The sequence below is a fragment of the Vanessa atalanta genome, chromosome 5 (genome assembly GCF_905147765.1).
Source record: "Vanessa atalanta chromosome 5, ilVanAtal1.2, whole genome shotgun sequence".
NCBI lineage: Eukaryota > Metazoa > Arthropoda > Insecta > Lepidoptera > Nymphalidae > Vanessa > Vanessa atalanta.
Window position 1 is genome coordinate 3,145,192 of NC_061875.1, and position 14,869 is coordinate 3,160,060.

The 14,869-nt window shown below is 30.2% G+C and overlaps 2 protein-coding genes across 2 annotated transcripts; both read right to left on the minus strand.

Moving 5' to 3' along the window:
* Positions 1-1,375: 1,375 nt before the first annotated feature.
* Positions 1,376-8,493, minus strand: LOC125064260 (FAD synthase-like). The gene is made up of 5 exons (XM_047671213.1): positions 8,308-8,493; positions 4,779-4,849; positions 2,910-3,266; positions 2,506-2,627; positions 1,376-2,217 (listed from the first exon to the last, which is right to left on the minus strand). The coding sequence occupies exons 2-5, from the start codon at positions 4,821-4,823 to the stop codon at positions 1,995-1,997; spliced, it is 747 nt and encodes a 248-aa protein (XP_047527169.1). The 5' UTR covers positions 4,824-4,849; positions 8,308-8,493; the 3' UTR covers positions 1,376-1,994.
* Positions 6,554-8,314, minus strand: LOC125064259 (tRNA (guanine(37)-N1)-methyltransferase). The gene has a single exon (XM_047671212.1). The coding sequence runs from the start codon at positions 8,265-8,267 to the stop codon at positions 6,897-6,899; it is 1,371 nt and encodes a 456-aa protein (XP_047527168.1). The 5' UTR covers positions 8,268-8,314; the 3' UTR covers positions 6,554-6,896.
* Positions 8,494-14,869: the final 6,376 nt, after the last annotated feature.

Below are 14,869 nucleotides of genomic sequence, written 5' to 3' on the forward strand. Positions count from 1 at the left end.
TTTCCAAACATAATATAATGTTAAAGACATAAGTTATCACAGAACTGCATACTAAAACTGTGGATTTTTGAATTTAATTGTTTTTTTTTTAAATACATATATGAATTTTACAACATTTAAATAAGTAAATTATTGATAGTTTTTGGTAAGTTGCTTGCGCGGGACAATGTGAATAATAACCATAGTATTTATTCGGACTGTTGGAATCAATGGTCGGATTTAAAAATGATATCAGTCCTGCAGTTCGAATACATATATTTTTTTTATTTTTAGCTGTCCTCTCCTTCGCAAGTCTCGTGCTAGCAAATTTAACTTGTCTTGAATTAAAATATTAAAATTATAAAATAAATCATAGGTATATAAAAGCACACAAATGGTCCACAATAATATAAATCAAATTTGAGCTAACTGCCTAATTTCCTAATTTGTAAAATGAAAATATAGTTATCAATAAATTCGAAAATTAAATTATAATATGGTTTTGTGCTTAGCCAATCTACAATAATGGTATTTAGTGTAAATAATTGAATCGACTTACATTAAGTTGTAGTTACAACAAAATTTAGACAGTTACCGGTGTAAATATCTATATATGAATAAATGTATTTGTTATTGTGGCCACCCATGCCATTATTTAACTACAACAATGACACAAAATCACCTAGGTGTTGTCCACAATTAGAATCCACTCAGCAGTTATTCAACTGTTAAATTGCTGACCCCATTGGAACGGTGAGTGAGCCAGTGTAAATATAGGCACAAGGAACATTACATCTCGGATTAGTTATGTGCGACGCTTTGACGATGTTAATAGTTTATACTTCTTACTGCGTTAGAGCGATGGTAGCCACTTAATATCAGGTACATTTTCCAGTCTGCCTTACTATTAATAATAATATAACTAGTGTTTTGTCATAATAGTGCTTAAATAGCACTAATTAGGGTTTTAATTATAATACACAAAATAGTGGAGCAATGTGATTTTAATATAAAAACATAAATATTAATTACTATACATTTTTTAAATTTAAAATCAGTAATATCAAGTTAAGTTGCCTAGACATGCTAATTTACATTCAGATTTAATCATTTAAAATTACATGTAATTTATTCATGCTCTATTAAGTGATGTTTATTTTCAAGCTGTACAAAATTTGTATTGTAATAATTAATTATACTAAGATAAATGAGAAATATATAAACCATCAATTTGAATTATAATTAAAAATTTTCAAAGACTATTTACTTAGTTTGAGTATTAAGTACATTTTAGTTTCAATTACATATAGATTTAAGTAACATTCAAATTAAGAACCTGTTTTATATAAATTATACTTTAAATTAGACATACATTTAAATTGTTTTTAAAGGAGGTAGTGATACATTATGATAAAAAAAAAACAGTAAATTGACGTTAAGGCGGTAATTTGTTTTTAAACGAAATAATTATTAACTTTAAACATTATCACACTATTCTTTTATGATTGTTCGTGAACACAAATGCAAATATATACATAGCTTATTAAATCCTATGGACCTCGTTGAATTGGATACATAAATTAATTTTGTTTATGGTCAACTGAAGTAGTTTATTTTTTTTACTTGCAATATTAATTAGTTTGTTCAAATCCTGCGACCTATTTTCTCTGATACTATGGAGTTGAAGTTTTGCATGGTTCGGTGACAGGGCATTTTTAAAGTTAGCATAATTTTGTCCTACACTCAGGGTTGGCTCCAGACGAACAACTCTTCAACGCTCAACAGCATAGATAAGAAAATTTGTATGTAGAAGCTTGTCATTATTATTTTTTGACTGCAATAATTTATTTTCATTTTAGTCAGAGTTCGGTCACAGTCTACTTTTTATGTATATTTATTTGTTTCCAAATTATAATCACTTGTCAAATGTCGTAGATCAATTTTAGTATTTAATTAAATCTAGATGTTATTCAGCTATGTCCAAAAGTCAGAAAGTTGATTTGATTTCATTCGTATCATGAGACATCTGATTTTACTTCGCCTATACAGAGGCACTTATCTATAGGGTTTTGTACTGCGTGTTCTGTTACGGTAATATTGTTTGTACCTCTCCCAGCTCTCTCGAGGGTCGGGTCAGCGAGCATCCAAGCAGGTCGATGGGTCACTCGACCGAAAGAATCTTTGTATGCGAGTGATGGATTGGGCCAAGTATTATGAATGCTCCCAATTGATGTGTATCTGTGAATAAATATGTTATAAAAATACATATATTATTATAAATTTTTATACATAGTCAATCATGCATGTGGGAATCTTTAATATCAGAAATACTAATCGCCATTTAAAATTGATAATTGGCAACATTGAAAACTGATACTTTTCATGTATTTTCATATAATTTATAAATGTCGTATGTGAAATATTAAATTCAGTCTAACGATGACGTATTTAGGTGGTACAGTTGCTCGACATTACTATTACAAAAAACAAACAAAAAAATGAGTCTAGTGTTATCGTTCCACATACCCTTTGTCATAAAGGCTACAATACGGCACTTGTTTCTGCAGAATGTAACTCCATATCTGATGATAGCTCCAATTTAACAATGGCGATACTCTTACAATTTGTGGCCAGTTGATATCTGTTTTCTGGGAGATAGAAAAAAGTTCACAAAGGTTTTATATATTTCAAAATATTTTATAACACTACTGTTGTAGAAAAAGTATTTGTCTGCCTCGTTGATCCAGATCCATATCTCACGTGTAGTTGACTCCGATGAGACTATTCTCAACAAAAGCTGGTATCACATTAACGCCATTTGTGCCGTATAGAATTAGTTACTTTTGTTTCCAGTAAATTTATAAAAGATATAGACATTAAAAATAGATGTGTTACAACAGTTAGATAAATATTTGAAAACATAAATGTACCTGCATAAATTTCAATCCTTCGCTGTATGGATCTGTTCGTCTCGTTCCCAGTAAGCATGCTTTTAATTTGCTGTCTTGTTCCATTGTCCTTTGTAGTGTCGTCTTAATTTCTCCCTCTGTCACTATTATCTTAACACCGTAGTGTTTCTCTATTTCTTTTACAAAATTTTCGATTTCTTTAAACGGACCAATGGTTCTTATGTATACGATTTTTAAGTCTTTACCTATGTCATCTCTTTTGTATAAATCTTTTAATATGTTTATTGTGAGGTCTAATAAAACCGTGCAGTCTTTTCCGCCATTGAACGATAGGAACACCTCGTCTAGTTGAAACTGAGTAAAGCATTCTCGTATAACCTGTCAATTACCTTAAAATTAATTTAAATTAAAAATACAGTCACCTAACCAATAATTTGACGGTCCCTCAACTTACAAGATAAGATCTTAAGCATTACAATACAGTAGTCACTGACTGACGAGGATTCACCTTTATCAGTGTACAATTCGATTTTGTCTTGTTAACAAATTAATTACAGATTGCGCACTGTAATATGCTCAATTCTTCTGACTTACTTATGTAATACTGGAATCTGAACTGTTACAATACAGCCCCCGGCGAGGGACCGCCTCAACAAATAATTAAAGATGATCTGAGTCATTTTGCATTTTTAAGTCAATACGACCCACAAAACTTACCAGTGGACTTATTTAAAGAAATATAAAAAAGTATAAGTATAGTCTGTCATTACGTGTTAGCCATTTATATTAGTTTTCTAACGATTTTCGATCACGTTATAGCACCGTGGATTATATCGATACTATCCGTAAGATTAAGAAGTCAAACAAGTAAAATAAAGGATAGTATTGGTATCGCTTCTGTGGATTACGGGCAAGTTTTATCGAAACCTGATCATCGTGATTGAAGTTATATCGGGTTTCTAACATGTCTCTATAAATTAATGAAGAAATGAAGGCAATTGAACTATTCTGAGAGGAGAGTTGATGCTTTGGAAGATGTATTCACGGCACTGGATTGGACTGCATAAGATGTATAAATGGCGACTACATCATAAATTTCAGGTCAGAACTAAGCTTAAATCAGACAAGCAACTATGAACATCAAAAATTATAAGTAGAAGACACGATAGGGACATACTTGCTTACTAAAGGAGTTTTGTTTATCCTCATCCTCATCACGTAGATCGTGATCGAACTATGGACTTAACTGACAACTACAAGAAAACCATGTATCATCATCCAAGATAGGTGTGATATGATATTTGCGTATGCGATCCAGTACGAATCCCACTTTTGTCTTAAGCTATGATCAAAGTTTGGAAACGACCAGGAAAAAAAATGCCCATTTATTTGAAAAAAAAAAGCCTTATTGTGGAAGATCAGTAGTTATACGTACTTATGAAGCTATACGAAGAAAATGGGTTATAGAACAGATAGCCTTTTCCGTTAATTTGCACATTAAGACAAGATTTTTTTTAAATGCATGATAATACTGGATCTCATACAGCAGCGACCATATAGGAATACTTGATATTTAAAATCAAAGTTTTGAAGAGTCTTAACTGTCTGTCAATAGAATAAGTGTGGTTTAAATTTTGAAGACAAGTTATACAAAGAAATCCAGTTGGAGCAACAATAATGATATGTGAAAGTGCTTTGTTAGAACAATGTCATTTAAAAAAAAAGAACTCGCTTTTTTTAAATAACATCAGTTAACAGTTTCGACAGAAACCTCATTCCGAACTAAACTAAATAAAGATTAGAACCTCCTTTAATAAAGTACTTAATATTTCAAGATACAAGATAATTCCGCTAAAATGTTCACTGATATAAATTATTATAATATATCACCTGTTCCGTTTCTTCTAAAACTGTAGCAGTATTTTCAAAATCCATTATGCCTTCACTTTTCAAACATGAAACTGAAATAAAAGAAAAACGTTAGCTTGTAAACTTATGAGGAGGAAGATACAATACGTACTAACTTAGGTATTGGTTTTATTCAAGATATCATAATAACTCATTACTATAACACGTTTTTGTTATCATAGGTAGGAAGCAAAATTACATAAATACAAACTACGTATATACATATAGAGGAAAATTATTATGGTGTCAAAGAATATAAATATATAAGATAATTAGTGATATAAAAAATTGATATTTTTTGAAATCAAAATTTTGCATGTCGTTCGGTCGCACTGCTTGCGATGTTTTTAATCATTCTGTCCAGTGAGCTATCAAGCCTCAATCGCCAGAATCATGAAAATATTTTTACAAGGTTTTTTTCAATATATCTTCATTCAAATTACCAATATATTTTTTAAAGACACCAGTTCTATTTATAAGGAATATTACATTCCATTTTTATATTTTAACAATTATTCAACGATATTTTTTAAACATGCCGTTATGCCAATACGTTCCACTATCAATCCTTTAAGTCCCATGAACTTTTAAACTATATAATCGAAGCGAAAAGATAATAAAAATTGGTCTTATTTATGCTAATGAAAACTTTAATCAAGTGTTCAAGTTTGGTATAACATGTAAAGAATATTTTAGAGATGTGGTTGTTTTATTAATGGACAGGAAATTCATTAATGAAAATTAATTAATGGAATCTGTTATTATTTGAAAACAATGTATCAATTGCAATTATAGATTGGAAAAGATGTGTAATTTGTTGCGTTGATTTCGCACCATTATCGAATGGTTATTAGATAAATAAACATTAACGTAAGAAACGCCCAAAACTTCTCTAATTGATATATAACAGCTAGGCTAAGGCATAGTCTCCTTTTTAGAGGATTCGGATTGGAACTTATTTTTAGATAATTCACATGGCTGCTCCAATCCAGCTTAGGGGATATAATGAATATTATAATATTGATTTCCTTTACTGACGAGCATGAAAATTCAGAGGATACCCACTTTTGAAGCCGTAATCTTCGATTAAGATTCACAGTAGTAATTAATAGGTCTCTATTAATCTCGGCTTCTCTGTGTGTTGTGCAGAAATTTTCTAACCTATGGAAATGATAATAAAAGTTATTAAGATTTAAAATTATTATCTATTTTAAACCTTAGAAACTTTTATTAGTGTTACTGTGGGTTGAATGTTTCAGCACTCATGGTCCACATCATAGTTTCAGGAATCACACAAGTTATAGAGTATTTTTATTTAGTTTGTGAGAAAATTGACATCTGGTTTTCCATCTTAAATGGGAAAAATTTAGATCTCCAAAATTACTGAGAATTGCCTAAAGAGTATTGAATGCTTAATGAAATGCTAAAAAAAGCATCAGAGTTCACTAACATGACAATGAGAAGATGTTTGAAGCAATACAAGTATAAACAGGATGAGGTGTGTTAGCAGTATGTGTACAAATGTGCTTGTGAATATAGGCACAGAGAACACTTGGTTTCATTTTAATCACATATTTTAACTGTTCATATAATTTCATATCATATTACAGTATTTTACTTGTAAAAAGATTTTTTTTTTACATTATAACATGTATCTTATAATAATTAGCTGTCTGTCCCTATTTATTTGACCAACAATAATGTATATGAATAAAAATATCAATTAATAAACATATTTTTATTATTTTGTATAATCCAATCCAGTTCGCTCCATCGACAAGAGGAGTGAAGATAAACAAACTGTAAATTTATATATTGGATGTATTGCTAATAACCCTTCAAATTTATGTAGAACAATATACATCACTATTCCACAAAATATATTTTGATTTTTCATACACAAGTTTAGAAAACTACTTTGCTGTTTAAAATACCGTTGACTCACATGTTCATAATTCATACCATGAATTATTTTAGATCTCGACCAAAGATATCGTGGGAATGTAACATCACAGTTGTCTATTTATCTTCACTCTTTCACCAACAATTGTCTATAGACGAAATTAACAATGTATACTTATAGAACTAAATAAAAAACACTTATTTATCTGTGTCATTAGTACATTGTTTTTTACACGGAGGTTCATCGCTTTCTGAATTATCATCAAATATTATTTCTTTTGTTAACTTAAATGTAACTCTCATCATTTGTTTTTTAGGGGACACATTTCTTACATCGAAAACATCAATTATATTAGATGATATGTCTGTACCGATATTATCATTTACCATTTGTTTAGCAACTGTGAATGGATCTTCTCCAACTGCAAAGCAGTACACATAAACGAATATATCACAATCATATTTATCTTTAAGCCCTGTGTCCTTAATTAAACCTTTAAAGTATTTTAAAAATTCAACGGCTAATGCTGGCAAGTTCATTGTTATATGGATTTTAGCTCCAGTATTCAATTTTTCTTTTCCATTGCAATAATCTATTATAAATGCTTTGAATGTTGTGCAAATAAATTCTTTGCCGTCCATGTTGTAGGATTTAAAAAGGTTCATGTTGATCTTATTGTGCTTTGCATTATGATTAAGCCATTTATATGATTCCGGATTTAAATCATTAGCAAATACATTACATTTCTGTTTAGCAGCTGGAATGGCAAATGGACCTACACCGCAGAAAATGTCAAATAAAACATCCCCTGGTGTTAAAAATTTTAATATCCTTTCGTGTTCTTTGCATAGGCGTGGATTCCAATATACTTTAGAGAAATCAAATTGAAAGTTGCACATGTTTTCTTTAACAGTAACCAAAAAATCTTCATCTCCGGCAATCACTTCCATACTGAAATTTCTATATGTATTATCAATTATGTTGCTTTTATTTACCACTGTCCGGCAAGTTTTGATCTTGTCAACTAGGACTTCACCAACAAGAGATCGGTATTCCAAAAGATGGTCACGCAAATTAAGATGTATTATGTGCCCAATTTGAGAAAAACCAGTAACAATTTCCTCATTTTCCGGCAATACTGCTTTGAAAATAGTTTCATGCTTGAAATTGTCATATGTCAGTTGAATGTCTTGTAAATCAAAATGTTTCTCATCTATGTCATATTTATGCAGATTTTTGCGGTCGTCCTCCGAAATGTTGTGCCAATTAGTTATTTTTTCCGGATCAAAATATAAGCACTTATATAAATTTTCACTTTGTTTTTCTAATAAATTTTGAACAGGCTTAAAATTTTGGAGTTTTAAAAAATACGGCCTACATATTGATATAATTTTGGACAGTTTCTCATCTGGCACTTTTAAAACTGGTACTTTAATGTTACGTAAGAATTTTTCACGATCAAGACGCTTCATGCCACGAACACCAATTGGTACTAACAACGAATTTGATGAAGAAGACATTTTAATTCTTAAAATTTGAAAAAGTTTACGAATTATGGTGACATCCATTCAACAAATTTTAAATTATTAACATAGACTGCATACTAACCTAATCCGTCGTTAGAGTTTAATACATAAGCGTAGAACTTTCGTGAAATATAAAAACTTATTTAGAATTTTAAGTAATCCGAATATTTTACAGGTTTCTTTTAAAAAGTAAATTGATTTGCATGCTGTACAAATTAAGCAGATTATGAAAAACTACGTGATTGTGACTTCATAAGTTGTGTGTATTGTCATATTGTCAATTTGACGTTTAAAGCAATGTTGACTATAAAATGTCGTTCTGAAAAGTAAAAAACGTGTTGTTGTCTTGATGCAAGTACATAGATAATTAATATTTCAATAATCTTTTGTAAAGTAAAATAATTATAGTATGAAATAATCCAATCGATTAATTTATTATCTTAAGTTTTTTATATACACCAAGATAAAAAAACGATAATTATAAGTCGTTAAATATTAAATGACAAAAATATTATGTAAAGTTATTTAACATTTAATACAAACCCTTACTGAGAATATATTCTCAAAAACCTACTAAGTATTAACGATATTATTTTTTACTCTACTCCAAATTTATTTAATGGTTTTCCTACATTATTTTTTTTACTAAAAGTAAAGACAGTGAAAAATAGTAAAATTTTATTATTAAATATTTATTATTTAATTAATAAAAAATCTATAAGATTAAAATGTCGATTCAGTTAGGCATTGCTTTTATTGACATAGGCATTTATAAGTAGACGATCATTAGACAATGAAAGTATTTAGGCATATATTAGCGTTATTTTGTATGGACACACTTACCTGAGATGGGAGGCGATTTAAAGATAGAATTTTACAGCGAAGTGAACCCCACTTAATATGATTAAGGCCTAAGACACCTACAAAAACTGGTGTTCCTTTTACTTCAAATATTGTTCATAAATAGAATTGTTTTATTGAACGAAGTGTAAAATACCTTATCTCACTTACATGATACTATTATAAAATGACAAAGGCGCTATATTAGAACTGGTCAAGGCGCGATTTGACTTTAACCTACATCAGTTAATAATCATATCCGGATATTATTGTTCCATAATATTTTTTGTGGTTTATCATCGTTTCTAGTGCCTCGTATAGCACGTAAAACCATCGGTTCTAGGCCTAGAACTCTTTCTGACGGTGTGGAATTTTCCGTCTTATTACAAGAGTGTGGGAATAGAGATTGCAACTGTGTTTGCATGTACTTGTGCTCTAAAAGATGACCCGTGTAGTTTGACAAATTTGTCTTGAGAATTCCCGCTGACCATTTTTATTATTATGATGTACAATAAATAATTAAAATGATTTATGTAGATTAAATACACTTTAATTGTTGCGTTAATCAAAATAATTTGATACTACAAGTCTTTAAAAGCAGCTTGTCAAGTGCAAGGCAGTACGGTTCGCTATTGTCTACGGATACAAATTTAAATTAAAAAACTTTTACCAACACCGGCGACCTCAAGAAAACTATATTTTGATACCGCTCTATGAATATTATGTTTTTATTCAAGCTAAAAGAATGTAAACCTACACTAACTTTGGGTAAAGATACTTTTTGTACAGTATTATTTTCTTTGTGGGTAACTTTTGTATATTTATTTAAGATAATAATATTTTATATCGATGAGAGTTAGGTTTGTCACAGTATGACAGTTAGTAGTAATTGTAGAAAACTCGTTTTTGGTTGATGTTTTATATAAGTAAAGCGTAAAGCATAAATTGTTTATTGTTCAGTCTTTTACCATTGTATTTAAATGTATTTATTACTGAAACAAAAATGATTCGATTTCATTATTTTATTGAACTATTGAAATACAGTTATTTATTAAAAAAGCAATCAGAACATACGTCTTCCTTATTATTTATTTATTCAGTTTGTGCCAGATTCAGGCGACAATTTGGCACGAATTTATGTTATTTATTTTCCATCGAAGAGTAACTGTTTGTTTTACGTACGTGCGTTATTTATTTTTGAAATTTCATTCGCTGGGTAACGAATGTTTTACGGACAACGAGTACATTATGAAATTTTATGATTTCGCCACTCATGTGCAGGTTGCGGTTTTTCAGTATGTCAAATAACACTTTGATAAAGTTAATATTATGTTTATATTTAAATTATTTTAATAGATAATGTGCTCAATTAGCTGTCTTCTCAACAGTTTATATAAATTGATTGTTACTGTGTAAGAAATGGACAATTACAATTTGGAGACGTCGTTTTATGTTGTTGAGAGGCACTAAAACATATAGGTATAGGAGAAAAAATGATTTCAAAGCCAAATCTAAATTTACTCTTTTAAGATTATAAGTCGCGTTAAAAAACCACTGAAATATTATAATAACAGGCAGGCATATATACGACTTTATGTATAAACTATTAATCCAGGTTAAGGATTACGTTAAATTTTATGTTAGCAATTTGATGATTTAGCAGATCAATTCGGTGGTAACAATGTTTGTACGTACATACGGTTGTTATTAATCTACTATTAAATATTATCTGTGAACAACTGTCTTAATTTTATTTACTAATATAATAAAAAAAAAAATAGAATAACAAGCAAGACATTCTAGTAGTTAGATATTCTTTTTCACTATTAAAATACGATTATGACACCGCCCTAATGTTCATAAAATACAATTAAATTTATACATTCTGCCTGAAATTCAACAAACACTAACTCCATGTGTTTTCCATCCATATAATTAGTACGCCCCTACACTCTACTTAATTAGGTAATTCACTTATATAGGTACTTATTATGTAGGTATTTTACACAAAATAGATATTAATCCGTATACGTATTGTAAATTGATTTGATTTGAACGTATACATTTTCGAAATCTCTAAAATTTATTTGCTATCAAATTAGGTTTATCAAATAAATATTTCCCCTATATTTTATTTAATGTGACAATTCACATAACACTTATTGTATCAAAATATGAAAAATAGCTTAGAAGCTACAAGGGAACTGAAGAATATACCTACTGACAAACATAGGACTAGTAAAGTCATAACCCTCAATTTTGATTGTCGTTATGAAGTAATAAAATTTAAAATGGCATGTTAAACAAACTGAAAGAAATCAAGAAAACGTAGATAATCGAATCATAAATAAAGTATCACCTGTCTGGTGTCATAAGTATTCTAGCATTTCTCTCGCTTATTTATCTTTACACTGGGGATCTGTTAACGGCACTGTAATGGTGTTTTTATGATTCCCGCCCCCATCAACTGAGCTCCATTGTTCAAGGTTTGTTATTCAGCCGCTGTGTTTTAAAGATATTTTTTCACGCCCCTGTCGTTATATATTTCAAGGGTTGAAATAAATCTAAGGTTTGCGTAAGTCAGACAGAAAGTTTGGAGCAATAAATTGTTTATACTTTGAATTATTCCAAATTAGTCTACAAAGTTTGGTTCGAGATGCATTCGATTTGCTGATTTTTATTTGATTTCATCCAACAATAATGTAATATATACTACAATTAAGTGCTTATATTCTAATAACTCAACAATGTTTGAATAATAGATTTTCATAAATAAAATAACTTTGAATAAAGTATGTTTCAACTTTCTTATCCAAATAAAGTTTCTCAATAATACTAAGCGATTACCTATTTCTTTTTATTTCTTTCAACGTAATTTTATACTCTATACTAGCAACTAAAGGTGGTTTTTCTGCAAAAACTCGAATGTTTTTTTTATGGATTTGGGAAACAAACAAATATAATAAAAAAAATTAGTTTTAGAAATTATTGCTTATGTAATAACCAAAAATTAGATTTATATAATAAATAATAAATTTTATTTTTACATGACCTTATCTTTATTAATAAATAGTTCCCGTGTGATATTAGGATTTGCGTTGAAATGTGGTGAAATAGATTGTATTCTTGTTTTAAAGAAGTGTATATGTTTTTTGAAATCATGTCTGGTTACAAGCAGATAAAAAAGCAATCACTTCGTAGCGATTTCTTTATAAAAATGTTTATTACCTCTGTAAACCGGGGGAACGAGAAACATTTAATAAAACGCAATAAAACCACGATATTAGATAAAAAGAGATTTGTTAAGGCATAATTGCGGCGCTAAATTATTAATTTTCGTAACAACTAGGAAATATGGCGTAACATTGTATAACGGCTTTATCATTATAGATTTGATATTAGTTTAATTATTTAAGTCTCTCTTTCTCTCTCTCTGTGTTTTTCTTTTTCAATGTTTCGATACGTAACTCAAAAGAACTTTTATTATAAAAAAAGATGATACATGGTGTTTTTACGTCGGACCTTTTTCGGCTAAAATTCTCATATTTCACTTAAATCCTACTGCGCTATCTGAGATTGGACAGATATCATATTAACATTGATTTACAAGAAATTATTTACGCTTTAGACTTAAATAAACGTATACAAATAAAAATAGCCATTGCACTAGTCATGACCGCGTGTAACGGCGGCAAGAATGCTAACAGTCTGTCTCCGTTGTATTGCAATTCCGATACTTATATTATGATATCTATACCTTGTTCTTTATATTCAACTAACGCAACTCAACTCAAAAATTTACATTACAATCGTATCATTGGCTTAGGTTAGGTTAGCAAGCAATCATTTTCATTTTTGTAGTTAAGTCCGTCTAGGACACCACTCATCAGATATCCACCGCCTTATAACAATACTGCGTATTGTTGTGTTCTGGTTTGAAGGTTGAGCCAGAGCAACAACACTCACAGTCACAAGGTTGGTGAGAGAATGGTTAATATTGTTTACACCGCCAGCTCCAGTATTTTACCGCGAAGAACCAGCAAAAATTCAACAGTTATTTTTATTATAAAAGATACATACATTCATTAATTATCCAATACATTTTACAAACTTTAAAGTATTATATGTATATATACACAGTTTATTATATTTCTATTTTCGTTATGCTCTATAAAAATAACTAACTATACTAACTAAAATTATAATAATATGTTAAATTTGTAAATTTCGTCAAAGGCGCGTCCAAGGAAAGGATTTCGTAAATTGAACCTTTTTATTTATTACGCTGGGGAAACCGTCGAAAAGTAGTAACCTTCCCAAGTCCCTGGGAGAGAATACGGGTAATTTGGGATTCTTATCCACTAAAACCTTCGCGATGTTTGCCCTCTTCACAGATCGAAAGGGTTACGAAATCGTTTAACATAACGTATCGGCGGTCTATCCGTACGGTGCTCCATCTGCATTGGACAGTTTTTGCCTCTGGGGAGAGAAGAGGATCGTCTCTATCCCGGCTAATCGGATTGCTTCTCATACAAGGAAGGAGAAAAATTTGCATTGATCCCAACTTCCTTAGAAGTGTTCCGCGCTTATCTTTCGCCTAGGAGAGTGTCATATCGGTCCCCTTGCACCTGATCGTAGGTTCATATAGCATCGCAAGGCATCCAGGCATATTCATCAGTGGATAGAGATCACCTCACCGCCTATTGACGCAGACAGTGGCATATAATCGATCATATGGTTCTCGCTGATAATCAGAGAAATACCAATAATTATATTTATGACACCACGCCTTGTCAATATTCGACATGACCGCAAGCACTCCGAATAGTAATTTCCAACCATACAAAGCATACAAACAACTGGGGACGTAGTTTACATGCCATATAATAAAATGAACATAAGGTTGGATAAGTCAAAACGAGTTTCCTATTAAAATTAATTATACAAGTATTTCAGAATAATATGTATTCACATTAGAAATTAACTACAGACACAACGCCTGATGTTAATGGTCTGGATTATGTATTAATAGTCGAACTCAAGCAATCGCAAACGTGTTAATATTAAGCGGTTCTTATTGGATAGGTATAAAAAATGGTATAAAAATTAAATCGAAAATAGTCTATCAGTTAATAGTAGTATTTACGTTTTAATCAAACAAAGTAGCATGCTACTTTATTTATAAAAACACATATCATATTAAAAAAACGTTGTACCGTTCATGTTTATCAATTAGTCAATGTATTAGAAAATGTACCTATGTGTCTGTTAATGAAGTGCTTTTAATACGTGTTTGTTAAACACATATAATTTCTCATAAAGCGTCGTCGGAGTTTTACTCGTGTATTTTTTAGTCACACCCATTTGAAAAGTCATAGCATCGGTAAACCGACGGGCTTCAGCAAATGTTGACACGGCGCAATATTGCACACCGCATGATGGTTTTTGCTCAGAGCGGTTCTAGTCGTTTAAAGAAATGCAATGCCTTTATACGATTCAACTTGTTTATGTATTTCACTTATATTTATGAGTTGGTGTAAAAGCTGACGTTTTAAATGGCAATCGTATATTTATTTGTGTTTATTTTTATGAAGTTTAGTATCGATTTAACACTTAAATAAATACTTAATTCAAAAAACACATAAATACTACCTAAATATTTACCTATAAGATACTTAATTTGTGCGCGTGTGTGCGTGCGTGTGAGTACTTTTTACACATTCATTTTTACTTCAATTTAAGATTAATTGTAATAATTGTTAACAGAAAATATTAAAGTGCTACGAAATAACAGTTGTATAATA

Bases quoted from the DNA above. Each gene is read 5' to 3' on its own strand.
- LOC125064260 (XM_047671213.1), bottom strand. From the start codon at position 4,823: ATGGATTTTGAAAATACTGCTACAGTTTTAGAAGAAACGGAACAG. The intron at 3,267-4,778 runs GTGATATATTAT...GGTAATTGACAG, and splicing joins TTTTAGAAGAAACGGAACAG to GTTATACGAGAATGCTTTAC. The intron at 2,628-2,909 runs GTACATTTATGT...TCTATCTCCCAG, and splicing joins AAGGATTGAAATTTATGCAG to AAAACAGATATCAACTGGCC.
- LOC125064259 (XM_047671212.1), bottom strand. From the start codon at position 8,267: ATGGATGTCACCATAATTCGTAAACTTTTTCAAATTTTAAGAATTAAA.